The sequence below is a fragment of the Typopeltis vanoorti genome, chromosome 20 (assembly GCF_054136105.1).
Source record: "Typopeltis vanoorti isolate ZY-2024b chromosome 20, IOZ_Tvanoo_1.0, whole genome shotgun sequence".
Lineage (NCBI taxonomy): Eukaryota > Metazoa > Arthropoda > Arachnida > Uropygi > Thelyphonidae > Typopeltis > Typopeltis vanoorti.
This window is the reverse complement of record NC_143568.1, coordinates 99,265,487-99,292,665: the sequence shown is the minus strand read 5'-3', so window position 1 is coordinate 99,292,665 and position 27,179 is coordinate 99,265,487. Positions and strand designations below refer to the sequence as shown.

General features: G+C 35.2%; 1 protein-coding gene across 3 annotated transcripts in view; it reads right to left on the bottom strand.

Moving 5' to 3' along the window:
• Window positions 1-27,179, bottom strand: part of LOC150095705 (uncharacterized) — a 338,480-nt gene that overhangs the window by 271,918 nt on the left and 39,383 nt on the right. For all 3 annotated transcript variants that reach the window (XM_090410275.1, XM_090410277.1, XM_090410278.1), the window contains exon 3: window positions 6,334-6,407. In XM_090410275.1, coding sequence (XP_090266401.1) covers window positions 6,334-6,407 — 74 coding nt within the window. The remainder of the gene's footprint in view (window positions 1-6,333; window positions 6,408-27,179) is intronic.

Here is a 27,179-nt window from a genome sequence, read left to right as displayed (position 1 = left end):
TCTGATTCAATGCGATTACTTTCTCACAAATATTATTTTTGGTTTTGTCCTTTCATGGGCATTTTCCCCCCTACTTAACTGATAGACACACTGCTCTCTTTTAAGTCATAAGTTGAAAAAACAAGTTATTGCTAAACATCCATTCACTGTCAACTTCAAAAACAACCAAACCAACTCCTCATCCTCCTGTTTTGTTCCATCTTCTATTGTCCCTTGGAATAGTCTTCCACACACTATTTTCTCAAAGATTTACAACTTCCAAGCTGTTCAAGAACACAATTAGTTCCTTTCTCGTCCATAATCTAAAGAAAGAAGACATGAGGATGCAAAACAGGATAGCAATGATATGCTATAGGTTTTACATTCTCTCATATACAGTTTTATATTAAAAAAAACTGAAAATAGAAGAAACAAGTAAGATAAAGGAAATCAGCCAAAACACCATGTTAGAAGCAGGCAAATATGATTAATTACTTTCTCGCAAATATTTTGGTTTTGTCCTTTCATGGGCATTTTTTCCCCTACTCAACTAATATTAATATATGGATTTTAAAAAAAAATTGACAGGGGACTATAGAATTGAATGTTCAGAAGAAATCAGGAAGAGATGACAATGACAATATGAAAAATGAAGATATTGGGAAAGAAATTAAAATTATACACAGTCAGGAATTTGTAAATAGTACCTGTCAAAAGAATCAAAGATGAAACTCAACAATACCATATTTACTCGAACATAACTCACCCTTACGTATATCTCGCACCACTGGTTTTATTTTACAAAAAAAGACATTAACAGTCCGAACGGTAAGCCTAGTGGTTTTGTGCTTCTCAACCATATGCATGGGGAAGGAGTGTCCTAGGTTCGATGATGTGAGGAGCTTAAGGATACTCCTCAGCCATAACCAGGTGAGCCAGTCTTGGGCATGGACAGCAGGATTTTTTCCAGTTTATCTGGGGTTTTTCATCCCGCAAGCAGGCAAACCGGTAGCCTGTGTGTTCACGGGACCTGTGTGTTCATAGGATATAGTATGGCAAGGAAGGCAATGGGAAACCATCTTGCTCATAATCATTTCCCTAGTATGGTAGCATATAGCTACCCTCACCAGCTGTATGGCTGAGGGAATTGAATAGCATACAAGAAAAAAAAGTTTAAAACTAAGAAATAGACAGTTGCAGATATTTTGAAATTCCTCATTAGCTAGTCATTCACTAATTTGAATATTTGAATCAGCGCTAAGATTCAAATATATCACGTGATGAAGGTGAGAGGCCGATCGCGTAAATAACATTAATAATTAAAATTCATATACATTCATTTTATAAATAATGTACATCGTTATAAATTATGAAGGTGGTCTGAAATGTTCTGAAAAGGGTAAAATAATAACCAGGGAATATTATTCCAATCTTTTAACAAGACTAGTTCCAATCTTTTAACAAAAATCTGCACTATGAATTGTTGGAGCATCCACGCTATTCCCGAAATTTGGTTCCCTCTGACTTGTATCTCTTCCCAAAACTAAAACTCTTCCTTGCTGGTCAGCATTTTTCTTCAAATCAAGAAGTGATTGCAGCTGTAGAGGGGTATTTTGCAGATCTTACTGAGAACCATTACAGGATTGGATAATGGTGCTGGAGCATCGCTGGAATAAATGCATTAGTCTTAAGGGAGATTATGTTGAAAAATAAAAATAATTTTGAAATTATAAATTCGTTTTTTCATTGTTAGGCCAAGGACTTTTCAGACCACCCTCGTATAACGAATACTGATGATTTAATTATAAGCATGAATTTAGTTTTTTCCTATAGAACTTTAGTTTACAAAAATCCCTGCATATATCTTGCACCATGCTTTTTTAACTTTAATTTTTCTGGGGAAAAATGCAAGTTATATTCAAGTAAATATGGTAGGTGCATGAAACAAAATTACAAATGCAAGAAGAAAACTAAGATATCAATGCATTTGTGCAGTATGTGATAATCCACACAGTCAGAAAACAAAAGAACATTACAGAAGTAGGAAGAGTAAGAAAGTTATGCCTACCTTGGAAGATGGAAAAATAAGCTGATCCACTAAGAGTGACTATTGCTATATCAAACAAATTTGAAGGAAAATTGTTAATATACAAATTTGTATCTCTGAGAGGACTGATATAGCATCTTTTTACGATACATGCCAGGATAATAACAGCAGTGGTGGCAAGGGATAGTGATAAAATTGTTAATTTCTTAAACAATTCTACATTAGTATATTAAAATTTCAGTAACAAAATAATGAACTCTTGCTGACCATGAGAGACAGGTTTGATTGATGCTTACAGTGCTTAAGACAGTTGATTTTGTGATAAATATTTATAAAATTACACTGGACTATTTTAGTTAGATGACTTATGGCATTAAACCTGATACAAATTAAACCTAACACAAATACCATGTACTTATATACAGTTGACCTTTGAACAACACAGATCCACTTATACGTGGATTTTTTTAATAAATATATTGGAAAAATTTATGGAGATTTGTGACAATTTGAAAAACTCGCAGGCAAACTGCATAGCCTAGAAATATCAAAAAAAAAATTAAGAAAGAGTTAAGTATGTCATGAATTCATAAAATATATGTAGATACTAGTCTATTTTATCATTTACCACCATAAAATATACACAAATCTATTATAAAAAGTTCAGATTTATCAAAACTTATGCACACAAACACTTAGATCATACATGCTGCCATTCTCAGTCGAGCGAAATATAAAAACGCAAAGATGCAGTATTAAATCATTACCGCATAAAATTAACTGTTATTAATTAGCATCAATTAGAATAAAATATAAAATTTATAATTCATTCATTAGTGCAGCATTTCCCAGATTTTTCCTATGACGGAACACTTCGCAAATCCTGAAATTTTCACAGAACACCTTGATTATTTTGTAATGTATTAATAATTAATTATGGCATAATCATAAAGGGTATTAGTGCACTTATGTATACAGTGTAACATGTTGACAAATATAAAATTATATTTAAATCAGTTATCAATCATTGGACTAATGAAATCTTGTAGCATAGTTTCCTCAGGCCAACATCATTAATTTGTGCTGATTTTCATTGACATATCCCATTCTGATCACCAAAAATTTATAATATTATAAGCACTTACGAGTGAATGCAGACTTTTTCTCCTGTGTGCTGGTAGTTTTCCCCTCCTTTTGTACATCCTGGAGATCGTTTTGTAGGCTGGAGATGGATGAATCACTATCTGTTGCATCACAAACACTGTCAATAAGAGATTTCTTAACACCAAAATTAAACAAAGTCCCTTGTCTCTTATTCATATTAAATTTTAAATCTGTAGGCCTATTACTTTTAAAAAATCATGGCACTCCAGTTTCGAAACAAGCACTTTCACCCTACAATACGAACTTGCGAAGAAAGTATTCAGTATTACTAGATTTGAGAACCGGATACAGACTACCTTGATCTTCAATTTCAGTGAAAAAAAATTTTTTTATACTTCCTTGCTGATTGGTCACTAACATTTGCAACACAGATGCTATTTCGTTCAGTTTTAAGAACCGATTACATTGCTGTAATCGGCTTGCAGGCAATTTTTATGACAGGTCATTAACAGTGGTATCCCCTTTCCTGAATGTTGAAAGATTTTGATGTGTGAAAATTAACGATAATTCATGAATATTTCCATGTTTTAAAATACACGGCTTGGTCACTGACATTTGCAACACAGATTTTATTTTGTTCAGTTTTGAGAACAGAGGATTATGCCACCTATTGTTGTAATCGGCTTGCAGGCAATTTTTATGACTGGTCATAAACAGGGGTATTCCCTTTCCCGAATTACTTCCATGCTTAAAAATACATGGCTTAGTCACTGACATTCTCTCTTGGATGTCTTATTTTCTTCCTATTTTCCTCAATACTTGGGATCCCATCCTTGGGATCCAATACAGAAAACTATCAAAATGGAAAATGAATTGTGAAGGAGGAATAAAATTTTATAAAACAATAAAACATTGATACGGGTCTTACTGCTCAGATGCTTTTAACAACTTGTCACTGAAGGGTTTTACCAACTTCGTCTATAAAAGTAATCACCAAATTCCCTTATGTAAAAAGTGAGCCAAGTACAAAGGATGGAGAAGGAAGATGGCTGCAACTTAGAAACAGTTACATGGGGAAGATGCAAGATGCTAATATTGTTAATTGCTGGGTATATAAACTATGAAATTCAAGCAATATTCTAGGGCAATGGCCTAGGGCCACTAGAGGGCTACATGGTGTGTAGTGTTTGTAGAGAGCCTGAACAGGTAAGTGTTATTTTAAGAAATAATTAGTAAATTTGCTTGAATCTTACGTAATATTATTTACTTTTCGTATCTTAGCGTGTCTGGGTGATTTCTGAGTTTCCAAAATAGTAATTTGATAGATACGATTATTTGTGCACATAGTGCCAATAAGGAGGAATATGAATACAATGGCATCCAGATGAAAATGGAATATCGTATGGGGGACAGCATGGTTTTGTGAAGGGTAGATCATGCCTCAGTAACTTGCTCACGTTTTATAACACAGTGACGGCTGAACTGGATAAGGGTAATGGGTTTACAGTGATTCTACTGGACCTTGCTAAGGCCTTTGACAGGATACCACATTGAATTCTAATCAGTAAACTGCAGCATATGGGGATAGATATAGGGTTGATGAGATGGATAAGAGGGTGGTTGATGCAGAGATATCAGAGAGTGGTTTATTCAGGAGTAGAGTCCAAAAGATGTCCTGTGACTAGTGGTGTGCCACAGGGTTCTGTTCTTGGACCACTACTTTTCAATTTGTTCATTAACGATATAGAAAAAGAATCTGAGAGGAAGTGTTCATTTGTTTGCTGATGATGCAAAGTTGGGTAGAGCAATAGTGAGTGCACAGGATGTCAAAATTTTGCAAGATGATTTGGATAGTTTGGATGACTGGGCTAAGGAGAATGGATGTCAATTTAACGTGGCAAAGTGTAAGGTTACGTATTTTGGGATAAAAAGATTAGCAGCAGTATATCACATTGGTGGAACCGTACTCCAGGAGATTGACGAGGTCAGGGATTTGGGAGTGTTGGTGGATAGGGAGTTGAAGTTTAGGGGGCACATCGCAAAAGTGGCTAAATCAGCTCATGAAATCACTTGGTTGCTGAAAAATACTTTAACAAGCAGAGACAAACATGTTATTGTTCCTCTGTATCGAGCCTTGATAAGACCCATCTAGACTACTGTGCCCAGATTTGGGCACCAGGGTTTCTTCTTGATGGCGAGGAGGTGGAGAGGATCCAGAGACGAGTGACCAAGATGATAGCAAGTCTATGGAATGAACCTTATGAGAACAAGTTGAAGATTTGTGGGTTGCAGAAATCTGTTGATAGGCGGAAAAGGGGTGATATGATTGAGACATTCAAATTACTGAAGAGTTTCTATAAGATTAATTCAGAAGATATTTTTGAGAATAGGGCTGGTGGTTGGAGAACTAGGGGCCATACATGGAAGTTGGGAAAGAGTGTGGTTAGCAAGGGTGTTAGAGCTAGGTTTTTTTTACTTGGAGAGTGGTGAATGAGTGAAATAAGCTGCCAGAGTCTGTTGTGGGTGCCATGACTGTGAATGAGTTCAAGGCAAGGTATGATAGATACTGTGTGAATATTGAATAGTTGTTCTTGACATGATGTTAGGGCTTCCCTCGAAAGTCTAGGGACTCCTTGGAGTTGCCCATAATAATAATATAAGCAATAACAGTAACAGTACTACTAATTACTTAACACTACCTATTATACTAACTACACATTTGATGTACTACTAGTACAGTAATCAATCTTTAATTCAACCTTCAAAACAACAATCCTTCAGTATGTCAACCAATTTTTGGTAGAGCACCGTGTAATTCTACTTCACTTATCTGACCCTTCAATTATCAGAAGGCAAATCGCCTTCCCACCATCATTGGATAAATGGTAGATTACTGTATTTCTAAATTGTAGTCAACCTCCTGCTTCCTCAGTACTTCACTTTTTTTTTTTTAAACATATGTCCTATGCTTTAATTTACCAAAACATCATATATTGTACAGTACATGAAGGTGAAGGAAAGATGCAAGAATTTAGGTGTTGTGTAGTTTAAATTTTCAGTATTTCATTCTGATTCATTAAATCTTTGAAATGTTCAAGCATGGTGAATATTATAGAATAACAGACCAATTGTGAATCTTATGATTAAATAATTATTTTTAAATCATTAAAAAAATGGTAGAAAGCTATAATAAAATAACTTACTTTAAATGTACAGGATCTAAGCATACCGGTCTTCTCTTTGTATAAGGATGGTTTGAAAGTTTCAACAGTTCCTCCTAAAAATAAAAGAAAAATCCATGCTAAGAATCTATTTGTTTGGAAAGAATATCAAATAATGCTATATGTTTCTACACCTCAACAGAACCACTCATTGTCCTATCATGTTATGTGATATCTCTATAGAGTCTGAAGACTCAATATGTGAAAAGCATTGTACACTACAACCTGCTATCCATCCTACTTAATGCACCATCCACACTTATGTTATCTAAAATTTACTAATACACTACAAATAATCTACCATCTGCTCTGTACATCATCCATTAATAGTATTTTTTTTCATCTGCTAATTGCTTGTATTCTCTGGCCAATTTGCCTGATACCTTGAAATGAGATCAACTAACTCGCCTTCAATGGAATAAGTCCATAAAAAGATTCCTATCATTATAAGAAGAATCAAACTTGAGGTTTTCGCAATAGAAGGAGGCACTAGCCTATCATTCCTCCAAATGCATTGAAGGCACAAGATTAAATGTCAGTTTACTTCTTGGAAGGCATAACATAAAACAGAAGTTCTGAAACTTTTTTCTTTGCGATGTACTGTATTCCTTTGAGTAGCTGCTTCATAAATGTTAAGCAACCAAGTGATGCTTCTGCCAGGTTCTCTAGCTTGTAACACTAGGTTACAGCTATGCTAAGTATGTAAATGTACATAACCACTCTTCAAAATCAGTAGTTTAAAATATATCCTGACCAGTGAATAACAGCTTCTGATACCATTTGGGATGCAAAATTTCTTTATTATATTGTTTTTGTCTTTATATTACAAACTCAAAACTAGTGATGCATGTAGCTTGTCAATGAATTTGCCATCTTTTATTAATACAGAAAAATGCAACCCCCCTTTAATAATTTTGAACAAAAATGCTATTTGAACTAATGAGCACACAATCCAGACAATTTAAAATATATTTCATATTAAATTATTCTGCAATTCTACAATAAATCAACATTAATGATTTCTATGCTGAAGTATATCTTATTTTGCATAATTTCTATTTGTAACAATTAAATAAAATTCTGAATGAATGCCAAAAAAAATTAAATAATGTAAACTAAATGGATTATCATTCAAATGTCAATTCTGTGAATATACAATAGGAAATAACAAGTGACTACTGGGTTCAGCCCTTTGCTATTGTACTTGCCTCACTTATTTTCCATTTGTTGTCACTCTTAATTATTTATTCATCAGTAATTTTTCTCTTCACTTTCTCACCCATTATCCTCTTAACATCCCTACTGGCTGAGGTGGATGAAATGGTGAGAACAAATTGCACTTCTTATCCAGATTTAGCTGGATGTCATGGCCGGTTGGGGTGTTAATGGACAAGACAATGAAGGAAAATATGACTAGACTCTTTGCAGTATTTTCTCCATTAATTTTCTATTTGTTCTTGATTTATATTTGGTATTCATTTATTATTATTACACAGGTACCTCCATGGAGTCTGAAGACTTATCACAGGAGATCCCAACTATCCACACAGCATATATTCTACTTCTCCTTGAACTCAATGACAAAACACAAAAATTATAGTCGTGACACTTTTGCTAACCACACACTTAATTATCAAGAGATGATCTCTTGTTCTACCCCTCCAGCCAGCCAATTGCTGAAATATTTCTTCAATATCACTCCTATAAAAACCATTTTAGTATCTCAAATGTTTCTATCATATCTTCTTTTTCACCAATCAACCAACTTTTGTGCAACCCATAAACCCTTAATCATCACAGGGAGCATTCCACAAAACTCTTACCGTATTGTTCACTCACCTCTGGATCCTCTCTGTCACTTCCTCACTCCCAAGAAACTCGGGTGACAAGACATAAGCACAATGATCTGAATGTGGCTATATAAAGAGGAATAAATGACTTCCTTGATTTTTAGTGTTCTTCAATAACCCAGTAATCCTAACCTTGGCCACCTAATGTCCTCTGAACTTTAACACCTTATTCACAACCCCAAATCCCTAGCTTCATTTTCCAGAGTACATTTCCAGTGTGATATAGAGCTTGAAATCTTTCCATCCCAAAACACACAACTTTACACCCTTGTTACATGTGTTCTACAGATGTCTTTCATTTTAGTGAATATTACAATATGGTACACACTTGTAATCTTTCCATCCCAAAACACAACTTGACATCATTTCCACATAAAACTGTATGGATACCTATTATCTGCTCAGTCTGCATATTTAAATCATGACAGCTCTCTCTTACAGAATGATTCTCATGAAACATGAGAATTTGGAAGTGGAAAACCAGAGAAACTAGAGATATTAGGGAAGAGATACAATTAAGCATGTGTCTGGCCACCTCTGTGATAAATGAGCATTATGAAATATGCAGCATTATGCAATTTCACATATTTCTGATTCAAATGTGTTGGTAATGACATTACACAATGTAATGTTGAAATGCATGTACACAAATGCAAGGAAGTATTAGGAATAAGGGAGATTAGTTTTTGGCATTGGTCAGTTTGACTAGGCCAAAAATTATAGGTGTCAGTAAGACCTGGTTGACAGAAAATGATATAGTTACAGGGATAGAAAGAAAAGGGTACTGTATTATCAGGGAGGATAAAGGGACAGGAGGTGGGATATTGCTGATAGCTAAAAAATTATGACCAACAAAATTAGAAGTTAAAAAGGATTTTAGATCTGGGGGAGATGGTCCATTTGAGGCTGTCTGGTGTGAAACAGAAGACAACAGGACAAAATATATATTGTTGGGTGCTGCTAGACTGAAGGGGGGGAGATCCACATGAAGATGCCATGTATTGACAGATTAGCACAATGAGTGCAGCTCAAAAATTATTATAGGAGGCTAACTATGGGGACATAGATTGGGTGGAATTTATGCAGTGTTAAAGAATAATTACATGAAACAACATGTAATAGAGGGGACAAGGGGTCTGAGAGTATGGGATCTGATAATAGCATCAAAAGATATATCCATAATCAAGGTAGGCACTGCCTCCAAATTGGGGAGAGTGACCATGCAATCTTGTTCTGGGAAGTTGCCTAACATGTGGAATTCTCTATCAAGAAAGGGTTTATGTTGAACTATAAAGGCTGGTAATTATGGACTTAGTCATCTTGGAGCAGTACCATGGATTGAGAAACTACAAGGAAAGAATGTCAGTAATGAATGGGAAGTGATCAGATTGTTTGAGAGAAGTAGTATCAGACTACATACCCAAGTTCAGGAGGATAAAGCAATTAAGCAGATAAGTAGAGATATAAAACAAGAGCTGCAAAAATAAAAAAATGACTGTGGAGGGAATATAAAGAAAAGGTGATCAGCATACTCATCAGCAGTACAAAGTTCAAGCAAGAAGGGTGACTAGTTTGGTAAGAAAGACGAAATCAGATCATGAAAGAAAATTGGCTAAGCAAGCCAAAGTTAAAAGAATGTGACAGAGGAAAAAGAAATAGTTGAGTTGCTGAGCGATCATTTTGGAAAGGTGTATCGTATCTCCAGGTAGAGATTTTACAGTTGATGTGACAGATGCATGTCAAAACTGAGGTAGATGTACAGGAGGTGCTCAGCATATTGAAAATATGAACGTGAACAGAGTGCTGAGATTGGATGGCATGTCAGTCCATGTACTATGTGAATGTGCAAGAAATTGGTATTGACTCTGATGAAGTTGTTCAATCTAAGTCTCAGCTCTGGCATAGTTCCAGACAAGTTCAAAGAAGGTAAAATACTTCTACTATACAAAGGCGGCTCCAAAATAGAGGTAGTAAACTACAAACCAATTAATACGAGGAGGACTGAAAAGTTCTGATGAACACCTAGAACAAAAATGACTGGTTTATGCAACAAGGTAAAGACTTTTTTTCCTCAGAATATTGCAAATCATGCAACAGTGCTATAACAAGTGTATAACACTTCATGTAAGTTACAAGATTCTACTTCAATTCCTTCATGGTAATTATCACAACTTTTCAGCACACCCTCATTTATCAGGACTGGTTGTTAGCATTGGAAAAGATAGTTAAAGGCAAAATCCAACAGTAGTGGATAGCAATGTGATACTGTATGGTGGATAGCTTTGTAAAGGGTAGGTCCTATCTTAACCATGCTACCAGCCAAGACGTCAAGGTTATCATGGATGCGAAGTGCATGTTAAAGTTGTAATACCATTGATATTACATTGATATATGATGGATACGAAGTGTATGAGGATCCATAATGTATTTGATCAATAATGGCCGGTAAGGTGGTTAATAATGTATTCATATTTTATAATAAAGTGACATAAGAATTGGATAAAGGAAATGGCTACACCATGATACTGATGAACTTTGCAAAGGCATTTGACAGAACACGACAAGGAAAACTATTACAAAGCTGGAACAAATGGGAATGAATATGAAACTAGTAGATATGGGAGGGGGAGGGCTGAAAGACAAAAGAGAGTAGTATATGGTGGTGTGTAATCCAGAAGAATGAAGGTGACTAGTGGAGTACCTCAGGGTTCTGAAATACGGACACTATTCTTTAATTTGTATATCAATGACAAGTGATCCCTATTTAGTTGTGGGCACGATCATATTGAAAAGAAGAGTGTAAGAAAGTTTTAAAATGAATCAAGTTTGAGCAGCTTTTAGGTGAACTGTAGACTCAAATACACAAACGTCATTGAAGAAAAAAATGACAGTTTGAAAACAAGAACCAAACCTTGAAGAGTCACGGGAAAATCCTGAAGAAAACTCCGATTGATTCAGCCAGACAGGCAATTTTTGTGCGATTATGTGGATAGAAAAATCAAAACTCCATGTTGGACTTGGGAAGTTAAAGAGGCAGTGAAGGAAAACAACAAAGAATACTGAAAGTTCCGGGCAAGTAAGTCAGCTTGTGCTCTTAAAGAATACAGAGAAAAATGTAAAAAAGCAAAGCACTGTGTAAAACTAGCTAAACAAGTCAAGGGAAGACTTTGGTAAGAACATACAAAATAAATATCAGGAAGATGGCAAAATATTCTGGAGGCTATTGAGTAAGCTTAGAAATGGAGGAAAGAGTACTGTAAAAGGAATCAGAGAATGATAAAGGTGACATGAAAACTGAAGATAAAGATTCTAGATGTCTGGAGTAATTACTTTGAAAGACTGCTAAATGAAGCAAGCAATACTGGCATGATGGGAGAAAATTCTCAACAGGAATGCAAGGAATACATATCCATACTTTAAGTAGAAAAAGTCATCAAAAACCTGAAATGTGAAAGGCAGGTGGAGTAAATGAAATTCGACCAGAACTCAAATATGGAGGTATAAAAGTTTTACAGTGGCTGCAATGCATAATTCAGAAGGCCTGGTCAGAGGATCGAATTCCAGATGACTGAAGCATAGCTCTCATAGTACCCATCTATAAAAAAGAGGGAAATAAAACAATGTGAGAATTATAGGTCTCAACTATAGGCATAAATCTTAACAGAAACATTCAGTTCTGAGTGTTCCTGGTAAGATTTATGCAAGTATACTTTAGAAACAACTAAGAAAAATTATCGAAGGGGAACTTGGTGAAGGGTAAGCTGGATTCACGCCAAATAGAGGTTGTCAGGATCATATTTTCACTTTATGACAAATAGTTGAGAAATCTTAGGAAAATAAAGATTTGCATTTAAGTTGTGTTCTCTGAAAAAGGCATATGACCAAGAAGAAAGCTCTTCAAAATGCTACAGTTATATAGTGTAAATGGGACAATATATCAAGCAATACATAGTTTCTATTTAAGTTAGAAGTTAGACTTGAAAGAGGTACAGGAAGATGGTTTGAAGTAAAGTCAGGTGTGCAACAAAGGTGCATATTATCTTCAGTGTAAATCTGATATCAAAATTTATGTTAACCATCCAACCGGCCAAGACGTATATATACGTCCAGGTTACCATGGGTGCAAAGTGTATATTAAAATAGTAATACCATTGATATTACATTGAAATATATGATGGATACGAAGTGTAGAGGAGTGATGTATTTTATCCATATTGACAGTGACGTGGTTAATCTTAGCTCTTTACTTTATGCAGATGATGTTATACTTTTGAATAAATCCAGTACAAGTCAGCAAGATTCCCCCGACTACATTGAATAGCTGTTGTAATAGGTATGGTATGAAAATCAGCAATAAAAAGTCAGACATTCAAAATAGGTAGAAACACTGAAAAAAAAACATCAACTGTATCCTCGATAGTCAATCTATAGAACAAGTAAAACATTTCAAGCACAATTTTTTAGTGAAGATGGCAAATTAAATATGGAAATAGACAACAGAATTTGTAAAGCTGGTATGGTAGTGAGTCAGCTGAATACATTTATATGGAATGAGAGAGAAATTAGCCAAATTAGCTATATACAAGATAGTGTTCAAACCAATTTTAACTTATGGATCTGAGAGCTGGGTTAGAAATAAAACACTTGATAAAATAAGTATAGTTTCTGGGGAAATTCACTTGATAAAAGACTTGAAAACTTCTAATAAGAAAGTTCTGAGAAATATTAGTGGAGTGAACAGATGACATCAGTGGCGGGTATCACATTAAAAATGAGGATATTATGAAAGAACTTTCACAGATTCAGGAATGTGTTAGCTAATCTCATCTGATATAGTCACTAAAAGCAGAATGGGCAAAAAAAGATTAGCAAAACAGTGTTCTTTGCCAGGTTGGCAGAGAAAAGACCTAGAGAAAGACCAAGATGTAGATGGACTGATACAGTAAAAAAAAAAAAACTCCTTAAAAGACAAATATAAGATCTGATAATAGTGGAATCTTGCAAGATAACTATCCTGTATACTCCGAGGGTATGTATCTGGAATTTGATGATAACATAGGAAAAGATTTAAGGGGGAAAATTCAGTTGTTTACTCATGATGCAAAACCAGGAAGAGCAATAGTTGATAAAGGTGATGTAGATATCCTGCAAAATGATTTAAATAAATTGGCAAAGGATAGTGATTGTCAATTTAATGTTGCAAAATGTAAAGTTATGCACTTCAAGTTGGAAAGGTTGTATACGGGGCATCACACTGATGGTGCTGAATTGCAGAAAATTAATGAGGATAATAGTGGAGAGAGAGTTGAGGTTCAGAGGACATGTTGCAAAAGTTGGTAAAATGGCTCAATCAAATAATCTTGCTTTGGTGTTGGAAAACACTAACAATAAAGAGAGGGAGGTTATTATCCCTCTTTATAAGGCGATGATTTGGATGCATCTTGACTACTGTGCACAGATTTGGTCACCTGTGTTTCTTGCCGATGAAGAGGTGGTAGAGCACAAAAACGAGTGACTAAGCTGGTGACAGATCTGTGGAATGTACTCTATGAGGATAGGTTGAAGGTTTGTGGTTTACAAAGTTTAGTTGATAGACAGAAAAGAGGACATGATAGAAACTTTTAAGATATGAAAGGGGATGTATAAAATTGATACAAAGGAAAATGACAAATAGGGAACTAGGAGACATCTGTGGGAGATGTGTGGAGCAGATCTTTTGCATGGAGAGTGCTGAATGGATTGACAGAATAAGTTGAGTTCCCCGACAGTGAATGAATTTAAGACGATATGATAGGTTTTGTGTGTGTAGTACTTTGGGTATCACAAGATCAGCCTCAGGACTCCACTGAGATACCATGTAATAATAATAATTCTGCTCTTCCATATATTACTCTTTAGTATCTGTCTATCAGCCATCCTCGTATCCAGATTACCAGCTTCATATCCATCCCCATCTGTTCCAATTAGCATAAACAGTTTCATGTGGTATTTGGTCAAATGCCTTTCCAAAATCCAGCAATATCACGTAGCCATTTCCTTGTTACTATTATAAAAGGATAATAGATTATTAAGGTATGATCTACCCTTCACAAAGCCATGTTTCCCCTACAGAGTATCATATTCTTATCCAGCTATTTCTAAATTCTCTCTTTGACTAACTTTTCCAAAACTTAACTATCACTCCCAAGATAATGACTGGTCTATAATTTGCTACCAGTCTTGGAGCCTCCTTTATGCATTTCTTCCACACTCTTGGGAGTGATAAAGCACTGGTAAAGAAGAAATCTTTACCAGTGCTGAAACTTAAACAGCTTAGAGGCAATGGCATTCCCTTTGCACATTCTACATGCAAGGTGATATCCCATCTAATCTTATGAATATTTGCACTTAAGAAATAGACTTCAACTAAAGAAAGTTACATTTTGCAAACTTTTATGCAAGTCAGATTTAATCACATCCTATTACGTAGGTGCTTACAGTACCTGTAAACAGTAGCATATCATTTCTGTTAATTTCATTTAAAGGATGAGCTTACATATTAGATTAATATGCAATTATTAACACAGAATACTTTGAAAAAGTAGAAAAACAAAAAATATTTAAAAAAATTTTTAAAAAGGGAGACATTAAAATCACCATCCTTTCAACAATATATAAAATTAGCAAAAATTACTAATATAATAAAAAAGAAATTAGACTTGTCAACTATCAAAATAGTTATGAAAAAACTATAGCACCTTGAATAGCATTCATGTACCAAATTAGATGTAGAGAGGAGTTGAAATTTGTTTCAATTTTTAACTAATATCAAAGTTAGCTATTTAGATTAATGATTCCCAGGCATCGTTCAAAATGAGACCCCGGTTTTTGTTTAAGTCATGTAAGTGAATGACCACAGTGGATTTATATCTTATCCACTGTGGTCATAATAATAATAATCCATACAGCCACCTATTAGATAAGGTGTGGTGGCTGTATCCCAATGGTGTGATTTGTGATAGACAAAAGTTAAAACCCAGATTTTTCTCTTCTGCATGCCAACATTGTTAAAGGGATTTTTTTTCCTTTCAAAACTTCTGTTTGTCCGATCTATATAAGGTAGACCCAAAACTTCAAAAACAAAAGCTAAGTATAATTCAACTTGGTTGGGTGAACGTAGGAAAACACCCTAAAATAAAACTATTTGATAGGTAATTCTTCTGATTTTGATATATGTACTTTGATCTAAAAAAAATGGCTTGGCAAACTAAGAACGACAAAGAGAAATAGATTTCAACTCAACATAAACTGAAAATTTTTAGGTTAGAACTCATACTAGAGTGAGATAACTATTAACAAGTCTAAATGGCATGGAGAAGACATATTGCAAGAAGTGACACTCAACTCTAGTATCCAAACAGTACTCCATAAAAGGAAGGGACTACAGAAAGACTAAAAATCTTGGGAGGATGAGATTAACAATGGCTGAGCTCAGAGGAGTAGAAAAACTCAACACAATAAGAGTAGAGAAAGTTGTCCAGCAGTGGACAGATAATGGCTGATAAAGCATCAGCATTTGAAAGCCATCTTTACCACTCTGTTATTAAAATAGCAGAACACATATAGAGAAAGATATTATTACTAATTTAAATGCAGCTTAGATCACAAAAATTCTTTGTCTAAGATGAGAGAGAGAGCAAAACATGAAACATTTCATAAACACTAAGGGCTAGTGTACATGAATATATATTTCAAACTTTAATGTATTACTCTCAATAACCTGTTATGGTCAAGTAATGGACTTACTTAAAACCTAATTTTATAAAGACTCAGTATTTAACCTCCCTACCGGCGAGATGAAATAGTGAGACCAAATTGCTCTTCTTATCCATGTTATTCAATAGGTGTTAGAGAATCGTATCCAGATTTAGTTGGATGTCTATAGACGTCATGGCCGGTTGGATTGTTAATTCCAAAGTGTGCTAACTCTGTGAATGAAAAATCTTATGGTCAATATTCTCTGTTAAAAAAGATTCATGAAGAAAATCTTGTCACTTCCATATGAAAACCAGCTAATTCACCAGATGAAAAGCTCTTATTAATTCACATTTTAGAAAAGTTTCAAAACTCAGCTTTCTAGACACATCTCTCTCTCTCACTCACTCACATACACACACACACAGCACCATAACAAAGCACTATATATAACATAACAGTAAAAATAATACAATTGAACATTGAAAAAGTAGCCTCCCCTGCATTTATAAGAATAAATAGAGAAGTTCTCTCTCTCTCTCTCTCACTCACACACACACACACACACACACACAGTACCATGACAAAGCACTATATATAACATAGGATGCCTTGTTTAACAGTAAAAATAATACGATTGAACATTGAAAAAGTAGCCTCCCCTGCATTTATAAGAATAAATAGAGAAGTAAGACCTACCACTGACAAACCAAATGTGTGTGCAAGTAATGTCACAAATAAGGCTTCTGGACAATCAAGATAGGTAAGTATAAATCAAGTGGCAACCTTATCCCTTAAAACAAGCGCATTTCATAAACTCCTATGCCCTATTAACAAGGTTATTTAGCACTATGCAATAAAATGGGATCCATGCATTATGCTTGCAAGTAAATTTCTAGGAAAAGTGAAATTTCCTGAAGAGAATATCTTAGAATCCTTGCTCATAAACAGATCTTTCAAATAAAAAAAAAAAAAAAATCTGAATTTCATCCTTCTTTCTATGTGAAAGGCTGAAAAAATTGGTCAGTTTAATGTTTCATGAGGGGTGCTTAAGGGTCAAAGCTGTATAACTGAGAGGAGACCTCAACATAGCCTTCAAAGGAATGCGAAGAACCGACCAGGGCTTCTGACCTAATGTCCAATCCTCACCTTCTCGTGGTGCACCCTGTTGGGTATCTACCTGGATACTGAGCAAACGAGGATGGGCTGCCAATTTGGGATTTAGCCAACCAAATTGTATTCTTACTGGCTTAAACCAATATACAAATGATGGTACAACATGACAAAATTTCATGCTGGCTGGGGCATTGCCCAGTTAAATTGTTTTCGCCAGGGAACCAGGGCGAACAGCGAAAAGTCAGCTACTGGAACAAATCTGAAAGCATACCCTAACTCAACATCACCAGAGTTAAAATCGGTACTATCAATATAAGAAGCCTGAATGGCAAAGAAATGGAGCTAGCTGAGGAATTAGATAAGTACCAGATCGACATAATAAGGGTGACTGAAACAAAAAAGACAAAAACTGGTGAGATCTATCTGAGCAATAAATACAAGATGTTATATTCAGGCAATGACAATAATGGAAAAGAAGGAGTAGACATAGTATTCAACACAAAATATGAGGCGAATTTTTTTGAATGGCAGGCAGTCTAAAGTAGAGTGATGTGGGCAAATATCAGAATGGGGAATTGGACAATGAGACTTATTTGTGCCTAGGGTTCCACAGAAGGTTCTACTAGGGTAGAAGTGGAGTAATTTTTTGATACTCTAGAGAAAGCAATGAAAAAGGAAAAGTTTGTCCTTGTTGGGGATCTAAATAGCAGAGTAGGAAATGATTGTCAGACATACAAAAATATTTTGGGAAAATTTGGAGAAAAGAGCAAAGCTAATAATAATGGCAAATACCTGTTGTATTTCTGCTCAGGACATGGACTGGTTATTACTAACACCATGTTCCAACATAAAAATGTGCACAAATTCACATGGAGAGAAGAGGCAAGGAATAAGAAACGTCTTATCGACTATGTTATCGTTGATAGTGATGTTTTCTCCCTAGTGCAGGATACCAGACTGTACAGAGGATTTGAAACTGGAAATGATCACTATTTAGTCTTGAGCAGGATAAAACTGAATTTCATATTGAAAAGAATAATATGTAAGAAAGTTTTAAAGCGAATAAAAGTTGAGCAGCTCTCAGATGTGAACTGTAGACTAAAATACACAAAGATTATTGAAGAAAAAAATGAAAGAGTTTGAGAACAGGAACCAAACCTTGGAGATTCAGTGGCAAGCCTTCAAGAAAACCCTGATTGATTCAGCCAGAGAGGCATGTGGTGAGGTTGTCTGCAAGGATAGAAAAATCAGAACTCCATGGTGGACACAGGAAGTTAAAGAGCAGAGAAGGAAAAGAAGAAATCATATCAAAAGTTCCTGGCAAATAAGTCAGCTTATGCTCTTAGAGAATATAGAAAAAACAAATGTAAAAAAGCGAAACACTGTGTAAAACTAGCTAAACAAAAGTCATGGGAGGACTTTGGCAAGAACACAAAAAATAAATATCAAGAAGGTGGCAAAATATTCTGGAGGTTGTTGAAGAAGCTTAGGAATAGAGGAAAGAGTGCTGAAAAAAGAGTTAGAGATGATAAAGGTGACATGAAAACAGGAGAAAAAGATATCCTTGAAGTATGGAGTAATTACTTTGAAAAACTGCTAAATGAAAAAAACAGTGGGGACAGCACAGTGGTAAAAAAACACTGACCAGGCATGCAGTAAGGAATATATATCCATAATTGAAGTAGAAAAAGCCATCAAAGGCTTGAAATGTTGAAAGACAGCAGGAGTAGATGATATTCGACCAGAAATGCTGAAGTATGGTGGTATAAAAGTCTTACAGTGGCTGCACTGCATAGTTCAGAATGCCTGGACAGAGGGACGAATTCCCGATGATTGGAGTATAACTCTCATAGTACCCATATATAAAAAGGGAAATAAAACTGAATGTGAGAATTACAGAGGTATTTTCCTACTGAGTGTTCCTGGTAAGATATATGCAAGTATACTAGAGAAACGGTTGAGAAGAATTGTGGAAGAAAAGCTTGGTGAAGAACAAGCTGGATTCAGGTCAAATAGAGGGTGTCAGGATCAGACCTTCACTTGACAACAAATAGTTGAGAAATCATGGGAATATAACAAAGATCTGTATTTAAGTTTTCTTGATTTGGAAAAGGCATATGACAAGAGAGAAGCTATTCAATGCGCTATAGTTATATGGTGTCAATGGGGCATTATATCAAGTAATACGTAGTCTTTATTTGAGTTGTAAGTCGGCAGTTAGAATTGAATGAAGTACAGGAAGGTGGTTTAATGTTAAATCTGGTGTGAGACAAGGATGTACATTATCCACTCTGTTATTCATCATCTATATGGATCACATTACATTATGATGGAAAGTGGTATTTAACATGATATTAAAATTGGAGATGTTAATGTCAGCTCTTTGCTTTATGCGGATGATGTTATACTTCTAAATAAATCCACTACTAGTCTGAAAGATTCACTGACTAAATTGTATAACTGTTCTAATAGATATGGTATGAAGGTCAGCAATAAAAAGACAGACAATGAAAATAGGCAGTCATTGAAAATATGAACTGTGTTGTGAATGGAGCACCTGTGGAACAAGTAAAACATTTCAGCTACTTAGGCCCGATTTTTAGTGAAGAAGGTAAATTAAATATAGAAATAGACAACAGAATCAACAAAGCTGGTATGATAAGAAGTCAATTGAATAAATTCATATGGAATAAGAGAGAAATTAGTCAGAACACTAAATTAGCTGTATACAAGACAGTGTTCAAAACTGTTTTAACTTATGGATCTGAGAGCTGGGTCAGAAGTAAAACACTTGACCAAAGACTAGAGACTGCAGATATGAGAGTCCTGAGAAAGATTAGAGGCGTGAATAGATTGCATCAATGGCAATATCATATATTAAAAATGAGGGTATTAGGAAAGAACTTGATATTGTCAGCATCCAGGAATGCATTAGTAGAGCTAATCTCAGCTGGTATGGTCACTTAAACAGAATGGGCAAGGAAAGATTAGCAAAACAAGTGTTCTCTGCCAGTTTGGCAGGAAAACGACCCAGAGAAAGACCAAGAAATATGTGGATTGATACGGTACAAAGTGCCTTAGACGACAGAAATGTAAGATCTGATAATGTTGGAGTCTTGACAAGTAACAGACTGATTTGGAAGATTGTAAATAGGAAGTTAGTAATGATGTAAATTTTTCATGTAGTACCATCATATCCTGTACACCCCTTGAGGGTACATGGCAGGAATTTGATGATGAAATCCAACATGATTTATAAAAAAATAATATCCCTGGCACTGCTGAAAGAAAATCTAATACCAGGTTAGTACTGTCAGAAATAGAAAGATAAGGGCCTATGCACCTTGTGCAAACATTTAGCTATGCTACTATCTCCAGATGTAGAAAAACACCTCACATAAGAAATTCTAAGGGCTTGATTAGCAAGATCAAGAATATCAAATATTGACCTGACAGCTATCCTAGTAAGTTTAGACAGCACAAGTCTTTTTATTAACATTCCAAGGTAACGTTAACATACTATTTTTAGAAATTTTTCTGCTGGAGACCAAACTATTAAAGCATTGTCTATATAACACATTCTTTAAGTGTGAAGACCTTTACTATGAACAAATTCAAGTCCCAGCAATGGGAGTGTTTATTTCTTTGCATTTAGTGAATATATTCATGGAATCATTTGAGAGTTTTCATAGTTACCACACAAAGCCTTAGACACTGGCCAGTCTCCAAAGATTCCTATTTTATTTTTCCAACAACTTCCTCAACAGCTTGAACAACATTCAATTCACAGCAGATGCTGAAACAGAACATTTAGGAATGGGGGGGGGGGGGGTTTTCTTATCAGTGGTGAACCACAACAGACTTTCCTTTGAAGCAGACATGGTAAGGTTCAATAAACGGAAGATACTTCGTGGTTTGGCACAGCATATATGTATCTTCGATTGCTGAACTTTTTTTGAGACTACACAATATCCAATGAAAAGGGAACAGGACTTATCTGAGGAAGATACTCATAAGAATGGCTACAATTCTACAACCATCAATAACATCTTACAAAAGCCATTACATACACCAGCAAATATACAGGAACGGGAAAAAACTACATAACCAAGGGAAAACATCAGATGCTTGGCAACTAACAGGTATACCATATACTGAATTCAACAACTATGTGCCTAGAATCAAAGAAGCTGCCATTGTCCAAACCCAGTCTAACAAAAGCAAGGTCTTATTTCAAACTAACTTTGAAATAACTTTGGTCAGCATACATTCAAGAACTGCAGAACTGTGAATTAGGCTACATCAGAAATAATACAATACAATGTAATACTAAGACAAGGGTTTATAGTTTGACAAGATGTTTGTCTGGTTATAAGCTTATACAGAATAAACTTAAACAACTTAGTTGTCACCATTAATACAAGCTTGTTTTTAAATTCATAATTCTGAAGATGTATATAAGTTACAAGAAACTAGTTGATTAAACAATTTTTTCTTGATGTTTATTATTTGTGGTATACTGGATAAGCATAATTTCACCCTGTTACATGGATGAAAAAGAATGATTTATTTATATGTGCATCATATTTATTATTATTACTCTCAATGATAAGACATATCTATAGTACTGTACTTGGTTCAGGCCTTGTAAGTGCTCCTGAAGAATCTGAGGATGAAGGATTCATGCTTATTGATTTTTGTTTGGCTCCAGAGATCCCCGTCCAACATGGAACCACACACAGATGCCTATTATCTGGCAAGTATAATAGGCATCTGTGTGTGGAAGTGGAATGCCAGGATTACCAACAGTCACTGTACCAGCAAGCCTTGGGCTCAGGCCCTATTCCTAAAACCAGGGGAATGAGACTACAAATCTGACAAGTCATGAAGGCAAGCCCATTAGCCAAATTATCCTAACTGAGGCCATCCAGAACCACCAGCCTTTTCAAAGAGAACAATTCTAGAGTACCAGGATCCATTCCAATGTTCACAGGTCACATCACATGGCAAACAGTGGCAAGCCACTGGGTCCCAGAGAAAGGTAGAGCAAAGAATATGGGAGATATCGAAAGCAGAAAAAGGAAAGGACCAGTATTCATTAGGAGGTTCCTTATATGGATCATTAAATAACAATTAGTAAAATAGTGGGATTTCACTCATTTAATAGAAATAAATTTTTAAAACTGGATTCGATAGGAGAGACTTTTTGCACTGACTATACCTTAGAGTACACTCTATTTTTCTTCCTCTTCCTGTTGCCACTACACATATTTTGAGAAAAAGTGAAGTCACTAAGTATAGTCTCAAATGGGAGATGAGAAAAAAAAAAAAAAAAACTACTTGATCTCTTAAAAAAAAGGTTTCTTTATTAAATGAGTCATATCCCAATTTTTGTCTAATGCTTGCATTTTAAATGGACATTTTCAAAACAAATTGTTGATTTACATAAAATAGTCACTCAGTTAATATGTACATGCAAGCCTATCCCATCCTAATGACAAGCATTTATGGTGTACAAAATTTGACTCAGAGTCAGCAATTGGTATACAGTAAAAATTATGAATCCGTCAGGCTAATCCATCATAATAAATACGAGGGTGGTCTGAAAAGTTTTCAGCCTTGATAATAGATGGCAACACTATCGGCAAGATTTTTTTTTTCTAAGTTTGTACATCTGTCATAAGCATCCATGTGAAACTGCGAGTCATTCTACCAAGTAGTTTGTTTTATACAGCTGTCTGAAGCAAAAGTGTTGTCTGTATTCCTTGAAATGGATAAAATTGAGTATCGTGCGGTTATAAAATTCTTTGTAAAAGAAGGTTTAACACCAAAAGAAATTCATTAGAAGTTCATAAAGTTTATGGGCACTCTCCTATTTCATTTTCAACAATTAAAAAATGGGCTGCAGAGTTTAAAAGTGGCCGTACCAGCTTTAAAGACGATCCACGTGAAAGACGTTCAAAAAGTGTAACACCACCAGAAATTATTGATCAAGTGCACGATATGGTATTGGATGACCGGCGAGTCAAAGTGCGTGAAATTGCTCAAACTATAGGCATTTCAAAAGAACGTGTAGGATATATTTTGCATGAAGAATTGCAAATGAAAAAACTTTGTGCAAAATGGGTGCCGTGCAGATCAAAAACGCACTCGCATGAAAATCTCTGAACAGCGCTTGGAGCATTTTAACAAGAATAAAACTGATTTTGTGAGTCGATTTACTATGGATGAGACTTGGATTCATCATGACACACTAGAATCCAAACAGCAATCAAAACAGTGGACAGAAGCTGGTTGTTCAGCACCAAAGAAGACAAAGTCAGTTCTATCAGCAGTAAAGGGCATGGCATCGGTGTTAAAGGCATTTTGTTTATTATCTTGAAAAGGATAAAACAATAACCAGGGAAGATTATTCCGATCTTTTAACCAGACTAGACGAAAAAAATTGTGGGAAAAGACCTGGTTTGCAGAAGAAAAAAAAATCATCTTTCATCAGGACAATGTGCCTGCTCACAAAGGTGTTTTGGCAATGGAAAATTAAAGGATCTGCATTATCAATTGTTGGAACATCCACCCTATTCTCCAGATTTGGCTCTCTCAGACTTCTATCTCTTCTCAAAACTAAAATTCTTCCTCACTGGTCAGGGTTTTTCTCCAAATCAAGAGGTGATTGCAGCCACAGAGGGGTATTTTGCTGATCTTACTGAGAACCACTACAGGGATGGGATAATGGCGCTGTAGCATCACTGGAATAAATGTATTAATCTTAAGAGAGATTATGTTGAGAAAAAAAAATGTGAAATTACAAATTCGTTTTTACATTGTTAGGCCAAGAATTTTTCGGACCATCCTCATATATCATCAGTGGTGGCAACAATTTAAATGACATATTTCTGATTACACTCGCTTTTAGTACTCAGAAAAGCCAAAAGAAAATTAGACATCCTACTTTCTCTTGTGTGTGTGTGTGTGTGTGTGTGTGTGTGTGTGTGTGTGTGTGTGTGTGTGTGTGTGTGTGTGTGTGTGTGTGTGTGTGTGTTAGGCTTAATGACCTGTCATGGCCAAGTAACTCTCTTGGGAAACTAATAAGATTAACTGATAACAGCAGTTAATCTTATTTGCATATATGCTAATAGTGTATGTTCTTCTGGCATGTTTATCTGTTTGCAGGATGAAAAAGACCGAGTTTCCAGAAGAAAAATTCTATTGTTAAAAAAGGGTTCAGCAGAAATCAGACCCAGGTCCAAAATGATGAGCTACAGAGACTTGAAAATTAGATGCAGATAGAATTCCTTCAAAAATGTTGCGATATTGACAACAACTGTTTTACAAGATAGATATATTCTGAGCTACATGTCAAGTTCACAATGAACTTATTCAGTTCCAAAGAAACTTTATACACCAAACTATCAAACAATATTTGTATTGTCTAATTCAATAAACTGAGTGGAATTAATTTTTCTCTTTCATACAACTTCAATTTTCATCAGTAAAAGAGTACAAAAGTAATTTAAGATAATTAAATCAGACAAGAACAATGCAATAGACTTGTTCAATGAATAATCTTTTGTTTCATTATTTACTTTAAAAGAAACATGTCCTATATAAACTGGAAATAAAATAAATCCTAAGAAAATATGAAGGAATGTGAAAACAACTGCTTTCTCAATGGAGAAAGCAGTTATTTTGAATATACATAACAATTAAAACTTTAACATGTCTGTTAATAGGTACAATTCTAAGTAAAAATGATAAAAACAGAATAAGCAGTGTGGTGGAAAGATGAATAAATTTATGTAGAATAACAGAAAATTGTGCCAAAACAATAAACAATAAATTTCAAACTAGTTTTAAGTTGGGATCTAAAAGTTGAGTTAGAAACAAAACAGTTTATTAAAAACTGGAGATCAGAGATAAGTTTTGAGAAAAATTAGTAATAAGGAGATGGCATCCATAGCAGAAGAATATTAACAATATTAGAAAGGAACATATCTTTAGCATTCAAGTATGTGCAAGCAGAACAAGCTTAAGTGACATAGTCATTTGAGCTTGTTCACAGAATGGAAGAGAAAAGGTTAGCAAAACAGATGGGTGGCTCAATGACAGGATGATAGAAAAAAAAAACCTATAGGAAGATAATCTAGGTGCACTGATACAGCATGCACGAGCTCCCAATGCTGGAGAAATGGCAAATAATAAGTTAATTTGAAGAAAATGTGATAGGAAGTTAGTAATAATTTAACCTTAATAATGCATTAGTGTTATGTTATCATAGCACTAATACACAGTGACAGTCTATTTGCAGTCTGTCAGTGTTGATTAGTGCTTTGTAAGTTTGGTCCACAAAGCACAGTAACATTCCACCTGTGGTATTAATACTGATGTAAAATAGATTTACAACTTTGCATGGGTGGGAATCTTACCCACAAAAAGTTGTAGGCAGGATTCCCACAAAGGTTCCTATAGCACATGAATCTCAGTACCATTCAAGGGATGTGATGATTAATCTACAAATCCAGTTCCACTGATATAGGGCTAAGATTAATTTTCTTCAGTTACCTCTGTCTTATATAACTAATGCTGCTCTCCATCTCTTTTAATCCACCATTCCTCTTTCTTTTTCTGTCATCCTCTGACAAGTTTTGCCCTTCCCCTTTTCCCTTGTGGGATCCGTGTCAAAGCTGCCAGTGGAATATCTCACTTGCCCACTCTCAGTATATGACTCATCCATTTATTTCCATCTGCATCTTTTTATTTCCGTGTGTCAAGACTTAAGTGGGGAAAAACTCAGAAGTTTAATGGAGTGAAACAGCACTAGGAAACAATTAAAAATTGTATTTAATGCTTCTAATATTTCATCTCAATTACAGAGACATTATTAGGGAGTACAAAATGAGACTTGCAACACACACATACAAAGGCAGCACAAAATTAACTGAAACATGTGGATGAAAGACTAGAATCCTAACTAGGTGGGACGACCTCTATGGACACCTGTCAGCAGCCTAAGATGTAAACTGGGTTATTGAAGTATTAGTGTTTTCCATATTTTGGGAAATTTAATGCAACCATATTTATTCAAATTAGGCTTATTTTTACAAGCAGCAGCAGATTGTAAATGCAATACATCAAATACAATTTTAAACTGTTTCCTAGTGCTGTTTCACTCCATTAAACTTTTATCATGAGATTTTCCCAGTATTTAAGCCTTAACACATGGATATTGACCATTCATGGTGAAGATATAGCATGTAAGGCAAAACAATACGTCAAGCTGAAACTTCGATTGTCTTGACAACCAGTCAGCCTTTCTTAAATAATATACTAGAATTTTACCTGCATGTTAAATTAAAGGTCAAATTTAAATCCAAAAAAGACCTCTATATATATACGAGCATACCAGTTCTGTTCTGTTATGTGAGCAGATTGCAGCTGCATGCACCATTCTCGCTGCTATCAATGCATCCATCAGCTCATTACAGTCCGAGCACTCAGCAATCCTCAACACGGAACTCTATGCTATTCTCTTTAATATTTCAGAAATCTCTCAAAGCAAATTCCTGAAAAATAACATATCAATAAGTACAATAGACTTGTGGATTCTAAACACATTCCTTGAGTGTATCCTCTTTATACTGTATTAACTTGTTGCCAAAAAGGCTTACGAAGCTGCCATCATCATCCTAAGTCTCGTCCACAATTTTGCCACTGCACCTCGACAAGTACCAGCACTTGCTCTAGACCTAATGTTCAACATTGAATGCAGTATCTAACTTGGCTCCTGAGATGGCTAATAACATTGTGCTTGACATGGCCAGTTTTTTCTAGAGTTTTGCCTCCCAAAAGAAATCTATCTCCCTGCCAACTCAATGCCCTCAATAAACTTTACTTAGTTTACTAAGTAAAGATAACAGCAGTCATCGCTAGCCTGACAAGATAAGTGCTACAATTATCCTGAACACAAGTGAATACAACAAGAAAATGAATGCCATTCTTAGAGATCACTCCACCTACAGACCTTTACATTATGATCCCACTAAATTGCAAATCAAGAAATTAAAAAGCCCACTCGAAAAAGGTTTCTTTCCAGCCTCCTGACATCGTAAAAAAACTCAAACTCTTCAGTTG